The sequence below is a fragment of the Vanessa tameamea genome, chromosome 18 (genome assembly GCF_037043105.1).
Source record: "Vanessa tameamea isolate UH-Manoa-2023 chromosome 18, ilVanTame1 primary haplotype, whole genome shotgun sequence".
Taxonomy (NCBI): Eukaryota; Metazoa; Arthropoda; class Insecta; order Lepidoptera; family Nymphalidae; genus Vanessa; species Vanessa tameamea.
In genome coordinates this window covers 3977138-3997672 of record NC_087326.1, presented here as the reverse complement: position 1 = coordinate 3997672, position 20535 = coordinate 3977138, and the positions used below count along the sequence as shown (strand labels likewise).

Sequence of the window (20535 nt, the reverse complement as noted above, 5' to 3'; positions counted from 1 at the left end):
ATGTGTCTAATTTCAACTAAATTCTGCCACATGTGTATTCCACCAACCAGCATTGGAGCAGCGTGGTGGAAGATGCTCCAAAACATTCTCCTCAAAAGGAGAGGAGGCCTTAGCCCAGCAGTGGGAAATTTACAGGCTGTTAATGTAATCATTCATAATACGCGTAACTATTACACAATCTTAAGCAAGCTAATTGTACATATATCAACATAGCTTTTAACATAGCCAGCTAGTTAAATCTGAGCGTAATACACAACTCGCTATAGTAAAATATAGGTATAGTACGTATATATGTATTTCTCATTACCCACGTCATTTTAAACATTCTTTATTGTTTGATCGAAATTAGAAAGTCATAACGGCAGTTTTTAATTCCGGAAAATCTGTCGGTTAATTCGATATATTTTGTGTTAAATGTAAACCAAAATGTACTTACTTTATTGTACGCCACACGGAGAAAATAAATAAATACAACATAGATCCAGCCTTAATAAAAGACGCGTACCATTTTGCCTACATGACGGCGACACATATGTATATTTAGTGAACAAAAAAAAATACCTTTAACTTAGTATATCGTTAATTTGATACGTATTATATATTTTGTGTTAAAAAGGAGGCGTTATTAATTCTCTTCAAATTTTTTCTTTCGATTATTTTTTTAATTAAGTTTTTAGACGACTCATTTGAATTTGTAAAGACAATTGAACGAAAGAGTTCTCTCTCGTTTGTGTCGTTTTGTCTCTTTTTTCAATTAAATGATCACTCTCGTTGTCTCGTCTAAGCATTCCTTTTAGCAAACCTACCCATACATACATAATAAAAATAAAAATTAATAAATAATAACCAAGAAATAAGGTAAAAAGATTTGCTTTAAAAAAGACAAATAATTGTATACTTACTTGAATAAAATAAAATCTAACTAAATTTTTTGATTATTTTTATATAAAAAGAATAAATTTTATATATTAATAGCGTAATCCGTTTTTTGTCCCAGTGATTATGGGACGATTGCTGCACATAAAAAAATCGGTAATGTGCAGAAAAATAAAGATTCTTGATTGTAATTTACTACATTGTTACTATTTAAAAAATAATTAATTTTAGAGTACGGAAAAGTTATTGGCCGGCTAGAGAGCGGTACTACGGCTGTATAAGTAAAAAATGAAAACGTAAACATTTAAACTGAACTATTGTACAATATTTGATATTAAAAGTTTCATTTAAAAGACGTTTCATCATTTTAGCGCCGAATTTAGATGAGTGACTTGCAGTTAACAATGAAATGAAATCGAAACAAAAACCTGTCATAGGTTTCGAAATTTCTAGAAAAAATTTTTAATAAACACGAAGTTACGCAGGAGACCCACTAGTTATATATCATCTTTAATAATCCACTGTCACATCCTATCACGTGACATGTCGTGATATGACGTCACTTCTAAAAGATAATATACATTTTTTTTATTCTGTTATTTGTTCAAAACATATTGCATCTTCTAGTATGAGTCCAATCTATATTGGCTTAGCGTGTTCTTTTTTCAGTGAGGCGTATAAAACATTATTGCGAGTATTAAATACTCTGTAGCGGACTTTCCCGTAGAGTGTTGGAATTCTAAAAGCTTACAAAGTTTGGTTATTGCCTTAGAAGTATTTGCTTGGAAAGCACCTAAGCGTCAATTTTCGCTCCAACTTGGAAATAATAAGACTTACCTAAAATATATAAATATACTATGTCCATTCTGAAAGTATAAACTATCATAAGAAGGTATTTTCATATCTAGGGTCGGATTTAAAGATTTTTAGGGCCGGGCATAACAATTGACGATAGAAATTTTTTAACTAATTTAAAAACATACCTCGTGATTATGAAGTATTCAAAAGGAATATAATTTCATAAAATGCAAATATATATATTTTTTAACTGAATAATGAAAAGAGTTTAATGAACTTATTGATGTATAATTGAGTAACAAACATCAAACACACAAACTTTCACATCATAGAATTTATATAAGATATAGATTTTTATTTTTTTATAGTTCTATATAAAATGTGAATGTATGTAAATTTAAATAATTAATAAATTAATCGTCCTTATTTGAAACGCTAATCAAAGTAAGATTAACTAATTTGACATTTATCTGGATGGCCATCGACCAATGCGATGGCAGCCAATGACGTAACCTATAATTGTATTTTGTAATTTGTTTAATACGACCGAATTAAAATTTTAAGTTTTTTTTTTGTTTTGAAAGCGTATTTATTCAAATATAATCAAATTTTATAAATAATACAAAATGCATTAAAGAAATTTGGAGCATATTGAAAAAGGTATTTCGTGATAATGTTTCTACTATCCAGAGTGTACTATATACTTCGTTTGAAAGCAATTCAGTCAACATTTTATATCATACAGGCGACTCAATTAAAGATAATGTATGTAAAAAGCTTATAAATAAAGTGGAAATCCACTGATTGCCTTCATGAACGAATTATTCTATGACAATATACATGGTGTGCAGCGTTTTGTTAACAGTATAAATTATACGGCCATTTTAAAACCTTTTTGTTTTTCTTCTTTATTTTTGGTGAAAAATCTTATGTCTCAATTATATAATCACATGAAACGAAATATGTGGTACAAGGTAAGGATGAAACTTGCCTCATTAGGAATGTTACTTAATTATTTATATAAAAAAATAAAAAAACCCGGCCAATGCGAGTAGGCCTCGCGCTGGAAGGGTTCCGTACCATTATCTATAAAAACGGCAAAAAATCATGTCTGTTATATGGGGGTCCCCTTAGATATTATATCTAACTAACACGTATCACTATATGTCTAACTATCACGGTTCATGAGATACAGCCTGGTGAAAGACGTACGGGCGGATGGACAGTGGAGTCTTAGTAATAGGGTCCGTTTTAACCCTTTGAGTACGGAACCTGCAAAATATATATATTTTATAGAAAATACAAAAATACTATTAATATTTTTTCTTCTTTGATCAAAAATGTTATCCACATACGATCCGATATTCGGTTTATTTATTCTCCGTTTTATTTCCCCCGAGTAATCAGGTCAAACCGAGTGTTGCCATGACAACATACATACTGAACAAACTATTGTCTATAATGATCAAACTTAGAATGAAAAATGTTTTTAAAAACTTCATATATAGTTGCAAATGACATATAACACTTTACATAATATGTGAATGAAAAAATGTATTACCCATTTTATTTGACGAATTATATAAAGTTAAAACAAAGGATAAGAGAAAAGGGAAACAAAATGTTTTTTTTCCTTTTTTTGTTGAGTCTGGATGCTGTACACTGAATGGGAATACATTTATGCGTGCATTCTCTTATTGTTCAATATGCGATAAGTATTTTTGATTCCTAAGTGTCATTGGTCATAGAGGAACCCGATGGGTTGAGGGTCGACCGCTGGCCTGCTTCTGGAAGCCTTCTACACCTTGAGTTATAATCAAGGTACCGAGATAAGTACCAGCTTGACTTCGTCAGAGGATGGTGGAACAAACGACACTTTCTATTAAGATATGAAGTACGTACGGGCGCACGGTCATTATTTTATCAATACTAATCGAAATATATATTGAGAATTAAATTAATTTAAATTTAAGAAAGGCATTACTAAAAGTATTAACGAAATTTCAACATTGTAGATATTATAAATCTCCTATAATGTAAAGTAAACTTTAAACATTCGAATGGAAGAATAAATTCTTTGCATATTTAATGGTAAAATTTTACGTCACATTATAGTGTGCGATTATGACTATTTTACAAGTATCGATTGGTTAATACGTTGAAATGTACTGCCACTTGATGACCTCGCTTATCTAACACTACATAGCTCATGTTAAAACGAGTATTCGAATGGCATTTAATATAAACAGATTACTTTACTCGATTTAATTAATATTTTTAAAGATCATACAAAAATAGGTCACTTACAATAAATAACAGAATTAAAAGGCGTGATATAAACGTATTGTCGGTTTTGTTGTTAAATTATATTCAGTGCCGGCGTTAGCGACGGGCGTGATGGGACGCCAAATTTGGGGGGGAAGCCGATGTCTGGAGTCTCGTGCCTCCCGTCCTACACCATAAGGAAATTGTTAGAGTCGGTCCTCGATCACCCTGAAATTACGCTCGCTTCGTACAAAAAGAATATCACCACGTGATTTTTAGGGGCGGTCTTTGACCTTCCCAATCCGACCCTGGTCATATAAAAGAGCGCCGAATGCATGTCCAGCCCAGAGCGCCTAGAGGAGGCTGCCTGATGCCGTTAATAATTAAAACAACTAAAATATAATCATCGCCTTCATCATCATAGTTGGCATTATTTAATTTGATTGATTGGGTGATTAAATGGTTGATTAAAACACTTCAATACACAATGGTTTTAATAGATTAAGAACTATTATCTAAGAGACCCACGGGTCAACATTGGATCTATTCTACTCTGCCGGTACCATCAGCATATAAATAGAGATAACAAACGATAAATCGTCACAGAAGCTAAAAAATAAATTTTAGGTCACAATCACTCCTCACATGATTGAAAATTATTATTTACAAAAGAACAACGTTCGTACACACACAATATGTTGACAGACACTATTTAGTTTGACCTCAATTACAATATACAGTTAGATAACATGGCGTAACTTTCCGACTTATAATTAGTTTGCAATTAGTTTTATTAAAAATCTATTCTACAGTATACAAATTATTGTATTACATGATTATGACTGTTTTTTTCTAATTGCAGGCAGTTCTAGCGGATCGCCAGGTGCTCGTGCTGGCAGAAGATCTTCTCTGGCTCTCACGCCTGAAGATGAGCCGTTAGTCGACGTCGCCGTAAGTACAGTTTAGGTTTCTACACTATAACCTGTAATACACTCATAATATATGAGTTATGTGTTGAAACTCAGCGTCCTCCCTATTTATTTTGGGATGGGTGCAGTGTGTTTAAGCGGCCTGTTCTTCACACACTGTAAAATAATTTGGCAGACTACAATGGCTAGCCATCTCACGCAATCTAGTTATCTTTGGGAATGCTTTTCCTGGTTGACCCCCACTAGATTAAGGTAGTTCAGGCGCTTACGTCGACTATTAGATGTGCTTGGCAAATTCCCATAGTCACTGATGATTGAGACGCTCTCTTCCATTGTATTTTGCTGAATTCAAAAGGTACTTTTACCGCAACCACTTTAAAGCTAATTCACAGTCGTTTAAGTTATATGTTTTTAAGTCATTTTATCTCCAGGCAATGTGCAAGATTTCAAAAAAAATATCAAAACATATATATGTAATTGTATACTATAAAGAATAGCATGGCAGGACACACTCAAATTTAATATCATCAATATGTTATTAAGTTCTAAACAAGATCCTATAAAATATGATAAAAATGCATCAACTTTAACAATTAGTCTTGCATTAAAAGTTTCTTGGTTTAACAAAAGACTTCTTAGCGGTAAGGTTTTTTATTTGTCAACTAATATATGCATATATTTACAATTATTGGAGGTACTCATTGTTCACCATATACATCAGACTAGTCAATTTTATCCTATTGACTTTTTAATAACAAATCTGCAATTAATTCTCGCTAGGTAAAAGAATTAAATTTCAACAAGGCATTTAGTAAAATGACACATCATACAATATCTTGTCATATTCTAATCAGCAATTAATTATTTACAAAATAAAAATAAAATTTCCACGAAAACCTACACCGAGAATTTGATTATAATAGTAAGCATTTTTTCTAATAAATTCACAGTAGTGTCTAAGCAATTTGTGTATTTTTTGTCGAACAAACATTTATTTATTACAAAACTTCCAAACACGTACGAATTACCTTAACCTTAATTGATGACTATAATATTTTGTGTTTTACAAAATTATCTTTAAAATACAGATGCTTTCCTTGAATTTCGATTATTAGATCTTGTCTCGTTATCTTTGATTCGGTTATTCGATTACAAAATCACGTGGACCAGACGACATCTTGATACTCGAAACGTATTCTCACTCCCAAAATAATCTAGTATATGAAAAGAACCAATCAAATTTAAATTTCAAAAAAACATTTTTACATTGATTGATAAGAACTTTTTGTTATCATTATTATCTATGCATTCGATATGACAGCTATTACAAGTATTGTTTTAGTTTCAACGGAACTGTTGAATAATTGTAGCGTGCGCAAATAACATCGTGTTTTATTACAATCAGTATTCAGAAATAGTTACGTATTATTATATTCTGATGTGTGATATACTTGTGTTGTTCTGTAACTTGATTAAACGTTAAAATATGGTGTTTTTTATCGAAAATTCAAAAGAGATGGTTTAGTGCGAAAACTGAGTGATGATTACAAAAGTGTCATTTCTCACAATGCAAACGGTTCTTGTGAATTAATATATATGCATAGTGACGTGGCTTTATCAATCAAACCCATCAATAGGAACTGTTATTTTATCCTATCAAATAATCTCAATTGAGCTCCGTGATTAATATTAATTGGTTTAATTTATCATTCTTAATGATGGCTCCTAACGATCCCCAAAGATATTAAACAATAACTAAGATAAAATAGTGAAGTAATTAATTGTTTCAAGGATTAAGAATGGATTTTAAAAGGGTAAAGATAAAAGAAGAAAATGATGTGAGGATAAGAAACGATGATAAAGACAAAAAAATAGGCTGTTGGGCTAAATTTAAAAGTCTATTCGAGGAAAGAGGCTTCGATTTAGAGTTCGAGTATAATGGTACGGCTTCAGTGAATATTACAAGGGAAAATCCAAATGAAAACGAAGGATACAGAAAGCTCGATGAAAGAAATTCAATAGTTAAAAAACCTGAAGAAATTGTTAACATTGACGGTGAGTTATCAGGGGTTATCAATTTTTATGAACAATTTGCTACTTTAAACGATGATCCGAAAGAAGAAGTATTTGATACAAAGAGACGGTCGAATATTCGTCATAGAGTATCGATGAGACCAAGTATGTTATTAACTAATATTGTAGAAGAAACTGGGGAATTCGAAGTAGAGGAGGAAGACGAGGTAAGAATAAAAAAAAAAATACTAAACGTTCATGTTTTAAGTCATTTTTAGTATGAAAATGTATCAAAATTTGAATGAATTTATAGGAGTGTGAATTGATTTGGTTCTATTCACAATAGACAATGAATAAAATATAAAAGGTCCATTTGGTACTATGTCTAACCTCAAATACGGACAGGTTTTTGGACAAAATTACACCTGGAAAGAGTACAATATGACGTCATCGTAAATTTATTAAAGTAAGACGAATTCGCAATCCTAAATTTAGGTTAAAATAAAGAAACACATTATCTAGTTGTAAGAAAGAAATTTTCACTTTTAGATTCGTATTCTTATGTATCTTCAAGACGTGAATATGGTTATGAGTTCATATTATTCCACATAGAATCAATTCTATCAGTGATTTCGCCTTTGCACTTCAGATACTTATATCTGGCCCCGGCGAACAATACGTTTCGAACAAAGCCTCCGCCAGGAAGTTCTCGAATACATTCATGAACAGCTCGCTACTTATGTCGTCCTGGTACACTGAAATAAAATTTAGTAACTCGTTTATTTATTGCGTATACTTTTATAATTTCGAATATTTGCTTTTGTGAAGTGTACGTACGATTTGTATATCTCTTAATAAAATATTTATAAGTACGAATAATTCATACGAATAAATAAACATGATGTCAGTTTTAATATCATATTTTCAAAAATCTTTCGTTTAAATTATTAATATTATCAATATTTATAAAATCATTTTTCGTAACTGACGGATCGACGCACAGACAATACGACCGAATTCAGTAACTACTATGAATTTTTTTTTGGAAATTTCTACTTTAATGGAGGGGATTTCATTGTTTGTATTTGAGACAGGCAGCTAGTATGCTCATATTCGTATATATATTCAAAAGACTTTAGATATATAAATTAATTGTATTACCATCATTACATTTAAATACTAAACAAAATAACAAATAAAACATATCATTTCAACACACAATTAGTTTAACCACTAATTATATTGTTTGGGAACATGTCAATTAAAATATCAAATGTGGCATTATGGCGGCGCCGTACCACGCAGCGAGACCTACGTGATTCGAATTATATAAGTAAAACCCCAACACTACAACAGAACAGAGTAATGCGAAATGCCATCAAGAATACTCTACGAGAACCGGTGATATATGTGATACGAAGAGAACTTATACAGATAAAACACAACTTTAAGTTTGACTTTAAGTCACCGTTACACTAACAATAACAGAAGGTGTTTGAAATACATAATGTCGTAATTCATTGTGTATCTGTGTTCGCTACTCGATGGCATTTCTGTTAGTCCATTTTTCTATTCTCGCTGGCAGTCAGATAAATTGTAATTTATTTGCTTCTAAATTTCATTCTGCTTGCGATTTTTTCATTATCTATAACGATTTATTCGTTCCTATATCAAATCTCTAACTCCTCAGTAAGTATTTGATTTACAAAGCGAGATATTTCTCTAACAGTTTATTTTGTTTAATAAAAGAGAAATCGATTTGTAGATATACTCTCGATAGGTATTTACTCGCTGATGGCTCTTTAATCTTCGTCTGTATTCATAAAGCTAAAGGTATTCGAGAGAGCTAACGTTTTGAATGCGCTGTGAGCTGAGATCTTGTCTTTTGTGCTATGAACTGCGCTTGGAATTTGATTAGAGGTATTATTGTTAACGAATAATATAAACTAATTGAGCCTACTTGTAGCAGAGTTTGCTTATATAATATTTATTTTTATTTAAATTAGTCTAAATATTCAGAATATGTATGTAATTTTTCAAATGTCAATTGCGAACCAAAATGGTCGATTACATTACAATGTATATTACAATATACGACCATTCATTTATAAAAGGATTGATAAAACATCACTAAATAAAAAGTGCAGTCACTGGATTAAATCAATCGTATAACAAAATTAGGGCGAACGCGTCTATACAGATAATATTATTTTTAATTATGAATCCTAACTTCATTAATCTGTGGAAACAAATTGCTTTCATTTGAATTCAATTTGAAATTTTGAAAACTATATCATTATTCAAAATACATATAAATTGCTTTAATGGATTATGATAATTATTATACTTTTACATTTTTTAAATATAACTAACTAAAAATGTTTTTTTTTTTCTTCAATTTAACTTCTTTATGAGATATATATAGATGTCATAGTTCATTTTATTTAAGCAATTTCTCCAAATTATATTATTGTCAAATTTGCTGTTGATACCTTTAATAATATTGCAAAATAATTAAAAATATAACACCTCGCTTCATTGCCTCTACTGGTGACAAGAGGGCTGGGTCGTTTTTTGTCCAGAGGATCGGAATTACGTTTCAACGGGAAAATGCTGCTGCATTCTTGCCAGCATTCCACGCGGTCGTGATATATACAGTAACTTTTTTATTCATAATTGTTATTATATTTACGAACATCATTTTATCTTATGGAACTTAATGTCTAAACGCATACGCGGCTAGAGCTTGTACAAAAACCGAAATGTGCATTGAATATTGTGTATCCAATCAACTGTCACGAACTGAACCCATTAGTACATTCCTGAGGTAACCCAAATTGAAATAATATTCTACACGGCCAGATAGAGATCTTATCTGATAGCATTTGCATTGTAATGTCGAGTACGTACAAGTACTCGACTTGTTTCACGTGTATCGTATGCGATAAAGGTATTTATTCCTAAGATATAAAGATTAAAATTGTTTACAACGGAATGTGATAATTATCCAAGACATCGCTAACAGGCTGTTGTTATTTGAAAATAGTCACATATTCGAATGATAATTCAATCTTTTCAATACTTTAAACGGCACAGTCGATTTTCTTTTATACAGCTCACTTTGTGGAATGGCCCCTCGATGCTAAGTGGCCACCACCGCTCTTTGACATTAGCGCCGTAAGATATATTAACTTTTCCTTGAATCGCCAATACGTTACAAATTTTGGGATCACGATACAAATATTGCTTATTTGTTGGTAGATTATGGATAGAATAGAGTAGATAGGACGAGCATATGGACCACCTGATGGTAAGTGGTCACCATAGCCTATAGACAATGACGCTATAAGAAATATTAACTATTGCCTTGTACCTGTACTTACACTGGCTCACTTATCCTTCAAACCAGAACACAACAATACTGAGTACTGCTGTTTGATCGTAAAATAGGAGTAGATGGTACCGAACCATTCCTGTACAAAGCACTACCACCAACTAAATTAAAATAAAATTGATAACTTAAATAATATCCAATATATTTCTGATGTCCGTTCATCAAAACGAATAAAAACGAGAATTTTCACATAAAAATACCAGAATGACACAATAAATAAAAGAAATATTAACAAAGGATTCCGATCTCTATATTAAATAATACAAATGGCTGACGTACAAAAAGTACTTTATTAGGTCAAGCAAAATCAATATTGATCTGATCATATTTGGTTTAATATCTTTTCCTTTCTACGCTATGAAAGTGCCTCGAGCGGATATACTCGAGCTAATCAACGAGAAATGAATGATATGTGATCCGGGTTTAGAATAGACGTTTCTCGAAAAGTTTTCATTATATATCTATCAATTTATCATATAACTTATACCTAAAATGGATTACCGTTTGACTGATAACCATGAAAGTTGGTATTAATATGTACTTTTCATGAAGAAGGTTTTTATACGATCCACTTTGTTGTAAGTCGCAGCACATCAGATTTTATTCACCATACTATAGCATTAAACCAATCGCCATGACAACTGGTATACGTATGTATACACATCCTGTAATTTACTCACTGTTGGGCAAGTCTCTTCTCTTTTTTGAGGAGAAGAAAAAAAAAGAACATTAAAGCTTACTCCGACAGGTTGCTCCTATGCGAGTTGGTTACTCGTTTAAAATGTCATCCGACACGAGCAGGCATCATCATCATCACCATATTTTCTTTCGCCGCTGTGCACGGGATGAATTATAAACACAAATTAAGCACAATTAATTTAATGGTACTTGCCCTGATTTGAGCTCCGAGTCGTCTGATAAGATTCACCAGTAGTCATATTATATGAAATGCTTTTTTCGTATTTATTCCTAAGTTATCCGATTGAGTTAAAACAGTATACGTGCAAACAATAACATATCACAGCAACTGTTGTTGACACCTTCGTTAATATTGCCTTGTATTGACGATCAATTAACGTTGTACGTCAAATGTATTCTTCCAGAAATGATGGTGGCACACCGGTCGCAACGGATAATAATATACAAAAATAAATTAAAGTGACTTGGCTCAAATTGTTTAACATATATACTTTCAAATTAATGAAGCGTGAAGTTCTGCTGCAATGAGAGTACTCATCACCCGAAGTGATTGTGTTCTTCTGATCGAGTTCGAAAATAGGCAACTGCCAATGCCGTGCACATTTTTAGTGCACAAGTATTTGTGCAAACACAAGTATCTGAGTCGAATTTATATTTAAAGAAACTCCATGTATGTGATGTTACTATGGTTTCTCTTGAGTCAAATATCGGTTTTTCTCTTTATTTGTACTTCAAATGCTAGAGACCATAAATTATAAAGGAAATGGGTTATTTAACTATTATTATATTATTATTAATAAGGTTATAAATGTTAAATATTCAATCACATTAACGTCTTATCGGATTTCGTTATAATCGATTGAATACTCAAATCTTGGATTTGCATAAAGGGTACATATATTATCGATATGCGTAATTCATGAAATTAATGCTATGACACAACATTCTACTTACTTTATGAATGATTATTATATACTATACTTTATAAATGATTACTTAATTTCCAATATTTTGCCCGGTACTTTCAGCCTTTGCTTTTTAAAGTCTGTTCTACACACTCGCCTATTATTCTAATGCCAAACATAAATTCTTTGTATTGTATAAGTGATACTAAAATAACATCTTCGATAATTATTTGAGGGTACGGGTAATCCAACATGGCCGGAGAAAGTTAAGACACAGGACTAATGGCTTTACGTGCATTCCAAGGAAAGGCGGATTATACGATCCCAACTTCGATCTGATGCAGGGCCGGACAGTAAGTTTGGGGGCCCTGGGCTAATACTACTTTGGGGCCCACCTAAGACATATCTGAACGTAGACTTGAATTAAATTAATTGAATGGGTTTGATTAATTGCAGGACTCTCAGGGCTGCAAACCATACGATCTGTTTAATTTAATAAAGTTATGGATTCTTTCGCATTACCGTCTATTTTTGACTTTGACTTGACTTAGCTGGGGGCCCCTTGAATCCACGGGGCCCTGGGCTGTAGCCCAAAAAGCCATATGGTAGATCCGGCCCTGGCTGCGTGTGTATTTTTATCGAAACAAATAACTTTTTGCTAGCTCATGCTCTCAGCTCATGCTCAGCTTATGGGACCATTATAAATTACTTACTTTTTTAACGCAAGACCAATGAGGCAGTTAATAAAATTTATAAAATGAATATAAAAATGCGTCTTAAATGCCACGATTTTTTTGTTAATTATTGCGTATAATACTATGTTTTACAGTGAACACACCATAATAGTCTTGAATAAAAATTATGACACGCGTGGAATTTCAATAATCATAAAAACCTTTGCTATGACTGATCTGACATTGGAATAAAAAAGTATTTTTGGAAAGCGTAGGACTGAGAGCCAAGTAAAGTGACAAGTTCCATGTGTATTGGATTTGATTTTTATTATTTTTTGAACCCATTAAAGATCTTTCTGATCGACTCAGAATGGAAGTCCATCAGCGTTGGCTTTGAATTTGCAATTTTTGCGTATAAAAAATAAATTAACATTATATTCGTAAATAAAATAATCCGAATTAAGATGTAATTTATATTCTCGTACAACTTAATAAATTTAATACTAGATTTTAGACGAACAAATTAAATAGCTACGTCAAAAACATTCCTAAATTGAATAGATTAATTTCGTTCTTGAAATATTCTAGAATATAATAGCTTTATAATGTGGTTCATTTAAACTGTTTAATAACACAAACGAACGCTAAGGCAAATCGTCTTCTCTATTTTTTATTCCTACGTTTAAGACATTTAGCAAATGTATTATTATAAACACCCTGTATTAGTTTACTTTTGATAATTGTATATTAAATCTGGGACGGCTATATTTAATTTATTATTATTTAATACCACAGTTGCTATCCGCCCGCCATTGATAGCTAGCTCACTCATGGCATCGGACGAGTGTTAATATTGTTGTTTTCTAATTATGCTCTCCCCAAAACTACAACTAACTTCAGTGATATTACAACAATGCGGCGGCGACGCGCTGTCGACATAAACATTTTCAGCAAAACGGCGACCACACGTCATAAGACATCATTCATTACGTTAACATTAGCCGAGATAAATAATAATGAAACAAAGTAACGTAATTCGTATTCGTCCAAAAATACTAAGGTCGGCAAAAAATCTAAAAAGGTATTATACCACTTTGAAGCAAACATTTATGAGAGTACATTTCCGGCGACTAATTTGAGTACGACGTTACTTTATACAAGATAGCTGGAACAAAATGGTGTCACTTCACCGCGCGTTTAAAGTTAGCAAAATTTCAGATTTCTATTAAAAACTTTAGAGTCCTTTACATGACCCTCTCGGTGTGCGATATCATTTTTCATCTACAGTAACTATTAGTATTATAATAATCAGTATATTCATATATCTAATAATTATTATCTAGTATTGTATTTAATATATTTTTCTTTATGTCCATCATCATCCTCCTGCCCTTATCCCAACTCTACTTGGGGTCGGCGCAGCATGTCTTCTTCTTCCATACTTCTCTGTCGGACGTCATCTCACTAGTAACATTCTTTCTAACCATATCGTCTTTCACACAATCCATCCATCGTTTCTTGGGTCTTCCCCTACCTCTATATCCATCCACATCCATTTTCAAAACCTTTCTCACAACATGGTCCTCATTCCTCCGCATAACATGCCCATACCAAGACAGCCGGTTTCCGGATAGCTTCTCGGTTACCGGTGCCACTTTCAAACTTCCTCTTATGTACTCATTCCTTACTCTATCCATTCGCATAACACCACACATTCCTCTCAGCATTCTCATCTCCGCCACATGCAATTGTCTTTCAGTCATCCCTTTTATAGCCAAAATTTTCTTTATGTCCATATTTAACAAATTATTCTGAAGAATATTGTGTAGTTCATTTAACTATACTATGATAATAATCAAAACAAATATCTGTCAATTTTTTTCCGTAGAAATCTCTTCCAACGGCGCCACGGCAACTGGTTTAAAAAATATATATTTAAAGTTGGGTGACGTGCGACTATCAATATTGATCCAAAGCTGAAAGTTTTTTATCGTTATAAAAATAATATTTAAATATGACATCAGCCTTAGATGTTCTGTAAATATAATTAATTAACCAGTTTTTGGGGAATTTCGTACTTTTTCTTTACAGATAATTTTATTCTTTTATATTTCTCATTAAACACAACCCTTTAAATTATAATGTTATATACATACAATACATCATTTTTAGCTTTGAACTGTATTTACCTGAAACATCCCGCTCTTGAATCACGTGTACTGAATTACAATGAATATTCAATGTAAAGGTAAATTTTCTTCGTCCCATCGGTATGAAATAAAAAAGAAATTCCGATGGTACTTCCTTATTACATATTACGAAGGTTGTTTTCGCCTATTGTGATATAAATATTCTTAGAAAAATTTCATATGTTGTATGTATGTTTCATAAGTTTTCCTATTTTTTATTTCAAATTGAATAAATATTATGTTTATTAGAATAAATAGGTAATATTACACTATTTATGACCGTCAAAGAGTTGAATTAAAAAAAAAAAAAGTATTTTCAACTGTTTTCACTATAACCAAAAATGTGAGCAAAATTTTAACTGAATATTTTTAAATGGTAATGACTTAATACATATTTCATTTTTATAAATTATATTTATCGACCAAAATGGCTTCGTGGACCTAACTTATAGATTACATTTATCATTTTAATGTTAATTCAGGGCAACACCAGTTTTTAATTTGTGTTTGTAATTCATCTCGTGCTCAGCGTTGAAGAAAATATGTAGGCTGTGTTGGTAGTTTGAAATAACAAATAAACTACACTAACAAATGTGTATATGTTACAGTCATAGTGATTAAATTGCCATTATACATAATGACTGGTCGTTATATATAATAACAAAATTCACTGGACAATGTAATAAATTAATCACTTTACCCGGATATTATTCATTATAGCGAGTCCACCTTAGCCAAAGTACGGTCTAATTAACTTAATAACAATTTTAATTCACGTATAATTATTATCTATGACAATGTTATTTTAATTCTTAAAATAAACATTATAATTATTATTTACTTTTCAAATAACAGTATAATATTGCTACACTTATAGTTAGGTATGCTTAAGGCAAATTGAAATATAATTTCATAATATTTACCGATACCTACTTGTTTTATTATATTATCCAAGTATTCGAAGATTTTGTATGAAATTACTAGTTAATGTGATTAATTCTGTGTCAATTATCACTTTATCTAAATGGAGTAGACATTATAAATAATGGCTGGATAATATATAATATTCGGATTTATTACTTTGGCTGTAACATATACAGCTTGAATTTAAACAGCGTGGAAAAAGCTTCAAAATTCCTATGTATTAGGACTGATACTTTACTTAAATTGACATTACAAAGATCTCATAATACTATTTTGTACAAAATTCTAAAAAATTCGAGACGAAATTGTAAGAAAACTGGCAGTATATTTTTCCCAAATAAATAATTCTTCAACACATATATATGAGTCCATGATGCTACGTAATATACACTTTTATTGAAATAATTTATTTCAATTTTTTTTTAAATAAAATGGCAACACTAGAAGCGTAGTTTTGATATACGACGATCTTTATAATAATAGTCTAATATTTTATCATTTATAAATATCAAATAATATAATTGGTTTTTATAAAAAAATATTACATAGATAAATAATTTATTTATGTATAAAATATTTAATTATACAAGAGAAATAGAAAAAGAAAGAAATCTAATCAAATTATAGACTACACACGGTATACAAAAAAATATTAAATATATTAAGACAATATTATAATCAGTTTTGAAACATTTGACTGATACGATTTGTATTATGAATACCCGGCGGCATACAATAAGCTGTACAAAGTATTATTTAATCTGTATCTATATTATAAACCTGGGTAGTCTATGGCTGAACGCGCTAATCTTACGAATTACAAGACCGATTTGAATAATTCCGTAAGCTTTAAATTGACTGTTTATTGAGAACGTTTATACGCTTCATGATTTTAAACTAATGACTCCATGCAGTGGATTAGTAACCATAAACTCAAACCAATACGGTACAATTAATGAATAGGCCATGTTTAATATAAAAACAACGATAATATTCCCTTAAAAAACGTTTTAAGCAATTTTTATATTGTCGGATGTATGCTCAGTGGTAGATTTCCCGACGGGCCAAGTAGGGCGGGCTTATAGTGTCAAAATTTATTGAAACAGGTGGCAATACTTAGGGAATTTCTTTCAAGTAATCTTGCTATGGTTCACGCTCCAACGGGTAATTTCAAAATTATGTCTATAACACCTCGCAAAATAGGCCAAGGACAGCCAATGAAAAATATATAACGCCATTGATCATAATGTTTAATGTATGTCTAATACGATGACCTATAAAGTTTATTCTGATATCAATTTTATAAAATATGTAACCGTATATTTTTGATTTCAAACATGCCACGACTTTATAATAAAGGTCACGATTTAATTTTTATTTTTTAAAATAAAAATAAATAAACAAAAAAGAATTAGGTAGGTATTATAAGTATTACACTTTCCACGTGCCAGCAGCTTGTATCAGGGGACAAACGTGGATCCACCGCGAGTGTCCACCGATGCTCGTAGCGAGCAGATCGTCTACATATATCACCTGGGGTATTATTACACTGCACGTGCACAATTATCCTGACACCGTCTCTGCAACAACTACGAGGCGCTTATTAAGAACTCGGCGGTAACACAAGACCAAAGAAACGATCATTAAACCTTTGTTAAACGTTACTACCGGAGATTGCAAGGCTTTTAAAGATGCTTAAGGTAGCTTTTAAAAGTTCTAAGAAAATTTACCGCATTTTGCCGTAAATTAGCGCTTATAATGGCTTCACAGAAAACGTTAAAATATTTTACGTCGTTAAAATTTCATATCTATAATAAGTACTAATTAATCTTTAAAATTAAACTCATTTAATTTTAAAACGAAGTAATTCTCAATCTTAATTTCGAGCGATGTGTGACATTGACTACTATAATTAAAATATTTAAGAAATACAATCTCTAAAATATCGTACAACCGTAATCCATTAAATACATTTCACGATCAATTAGAGCGTCGAATATTGAATTATTTTAGGCCGCCACGCCAATATCTAGGGTAGTGGGTAACCACGGGATATACCAAACTTATAAATGATTTTTTTGTTAATAAACACATTTTTAATAAAACAAAAACAAAATTAATTTGGTTTAAACATAATTTAACAGCTGTTCCTGTAAACATTAATGAAATAAACCTTTGGCGGGCATCGATTACAGATAAGATACAACTACACGAAAAAAAAGAAACGGATACAAAACTCTGTGGAAATAGAATAAATATCAATTTAGTAACTTAATTGCGTAGTATTGTAACGCAATACGCCCTCGCTATTATTGTCATATAAACCAGCAATGAATTAAATTATTACCGGTTCGTTGTACACCTTGATATGTTAGTAACTTATACAGACAGATTTATAAGTAAAATCAAACCATGCTAACTACATAATAACGTATTAATAAAAAAAGGACAGCAATAACCCATTTTAAGGAATTACTAATATACCTGTGTGTGGGGTGTGCACACATGCAATTCAACTTAAAGCTAAGTTTGGTACTAGGAGTGGGGTGACATTATAAATAGACCAGTTACTCTATCTCAACAACCAAACACATAAATGTATTAAATACTATTTGATTTATATATCCTGTATGAAAATCAACGAATACTATTCTCTAATATAATGCTAGTAAGTACGTTTAGTACAGAATAATATGCCAATATAATATATCAAAATCATATAAAATCAAATTCTTTATTCAAGAAGGCTCATAAAAGCTTTTAAATCGTCATGTTACAGTCTTGAATTAAAAATAAAGATACCACGGGTTCGAAGAGTAAATTCTATCGAGAGGAACCGGCAAAAAACTCAGAAGTCACACTTTTCTAACATTTTAATTACTGAGTCAGTAAAATACAATTAAATTTTTATATATTCTGCCTAGAAATCAATAAATAGGTACTTAATCCACGCTTTTTTATCTATAATATTAAACTTGAATTGAGTAATATGCTTCATTTATCAATTATATTTTGACATGAGTTTAAATTTTTTCAATAGGCCAAGATATAATACTTTATATAAGTTTTAAATAAATATATTGTTAAATATAGAACAATACCAGCGGGATTTTGTTATAGAATAGTATACAGTCGTCAAAACATACTTTATCCTGAGACAGGGCAGGATTTATTGACTATACGAAGACGAAACCCGATGTTAGAAGTTAATCTTTACTTTTTCAAGTTTATACCCGTATATTGTTTGTCATTGTGTCAAGTTTATTTTGATCGATGTTTGAATCCATTGTGACGCTATCAAGGAATCGTAACTAAAATGTCTCTAAGGATTTCATAACCTATTAAATCTTCTATATTGCATATGTGAAAATTTAGTGCGACAGACATTACGAATCAAAGGTATCCTCAAAGTTTCATATATGTATCCTTTATTTTCCATAACGTTGACCAATGTCAAATTAACTAATTTTACTTTAATCCGAATTGTAATTGGTCGGTGGCAGCTGTTTACGCAATAGGCGACCAATGAGCGCTCAGAATTTTGCCTATTAAGTCTGGCTTTAGCTATCGTTTTAGAACTGGAGGTTAATCCTTTAAGCGTTCATAATCAATCATCTGTTTGCATTATATTTATACGTAGATTGGGTTTTTCGTAACAAAGTTCTGTTACGCCGCTTACAATAGAATGAACTGGCAGAAATCGTCAAGTCAGCATAGGTTGGTTGGACGATATAGGCCACCTGATGGTAAGTGGTCACCACCGCCCATAGACAATGGCGCTGTAAGAAATATTAACCATTCCTTACATCACCAATGCCGCCGCCAATCTTGGGAACTAAGATGTTATGTCCCTTGTACCTGTAGTTACCCTAGCTCACTCACCCTTCAAACCGGAACACAACAATACTGAGTAATGTAATTTGGCGGTAGAATATCTGATGAGTGGGTGGTACCTACCCAGATGGGCTTACACAAAGCCCTACCACCAAGTAAAGTTCTCTTTCTCTCTGTCTCTTTCCTTTATATACGATTTTATTTAATCTTATTTATTTTTATTGTTTTGATTCACACGTGATTTAAAATTAAAATTTATTTCTTGACATTTCATTATTCTAAAACGTTGTTAACTTATCTCATTGTGTCTGTCATTTAATACATAATATATAGCGATTACTTACTTCTTACTTCACATAAATACTTCGGTCCAACCAGGTGTACCACGACACATCTTTTTTTTCGCTGGAAAAACGCGTTAAGCTTTTCGCGAAGTGGGGGGGGATATGTGGGTCTCGCCGGTGCCCAAGATGTTGGCGGTACACCGGAAACCCCACTAAATAACCAGCGGTACCCTCTCCGTCTCATCGGCGTGCGCTACGGGATTGCTTTCGCATGCTACCGTGACGCCCCGATACCACGACGCGCCTACATATTTATTCATAAATATTTTTCCTTAAAGTTTACAATTATTTGGTAAACGTTGTATGTATAAACGAACTACGACATAAAATGTATTTTACTTCAGTACTTTACAAGGATACCAATCGAGAAGCCGTATCAAAGGATAAAATAAATGCTTTTATTCCGACACCCTTCCGTTTATATTTACAATGCGAACAATGAAAGCCATTAGACCGAAGTACCTCCACGAATTATGAACTGAGAAAATTGTTCACTTAAAGTGAATGTGTCTGGTGGAAATCCATATTAATAAAAATTTTGTTTTTCATCGTTTATCTTCATTCGTAATATTAAATCTGTATTCGAATTCTGGATTCATTTTCCATAGATCTGAATTTAAAAAAAATAAACATACTTTGTTTCAGAAATATGTATGTAAGTTGAAAATATCACTAAAACTTTATATTGTGC

At 31.6% G+C, this 20535-nt stretch overlaps 1 protein-coding gene across 3 annotated transcripts in view; it reads left to right on the top strand.

Moving 5' to 3' along the window:
- Pde8 (Phosphodiesterase 8) overlaps window positions 1-20535 on the top strand; it is a 204151-nt gene that overhangs the window by 122736 nt on the left and 60880 nt on the right. For all 3 annotated transcript variants that reach the window (XM_026635012.2, XM_026635003.2, XM_064217669.1), the window contains one exon: window positions 4802-4890. In XM_026635012.2, coding sequence (XP_026490797.2) covers window positions 4802-4890 — 89 coding nt within the window. The remainder of the gene's footprint in view (window positions 1-4801; window positions 4891-20535) is intronic.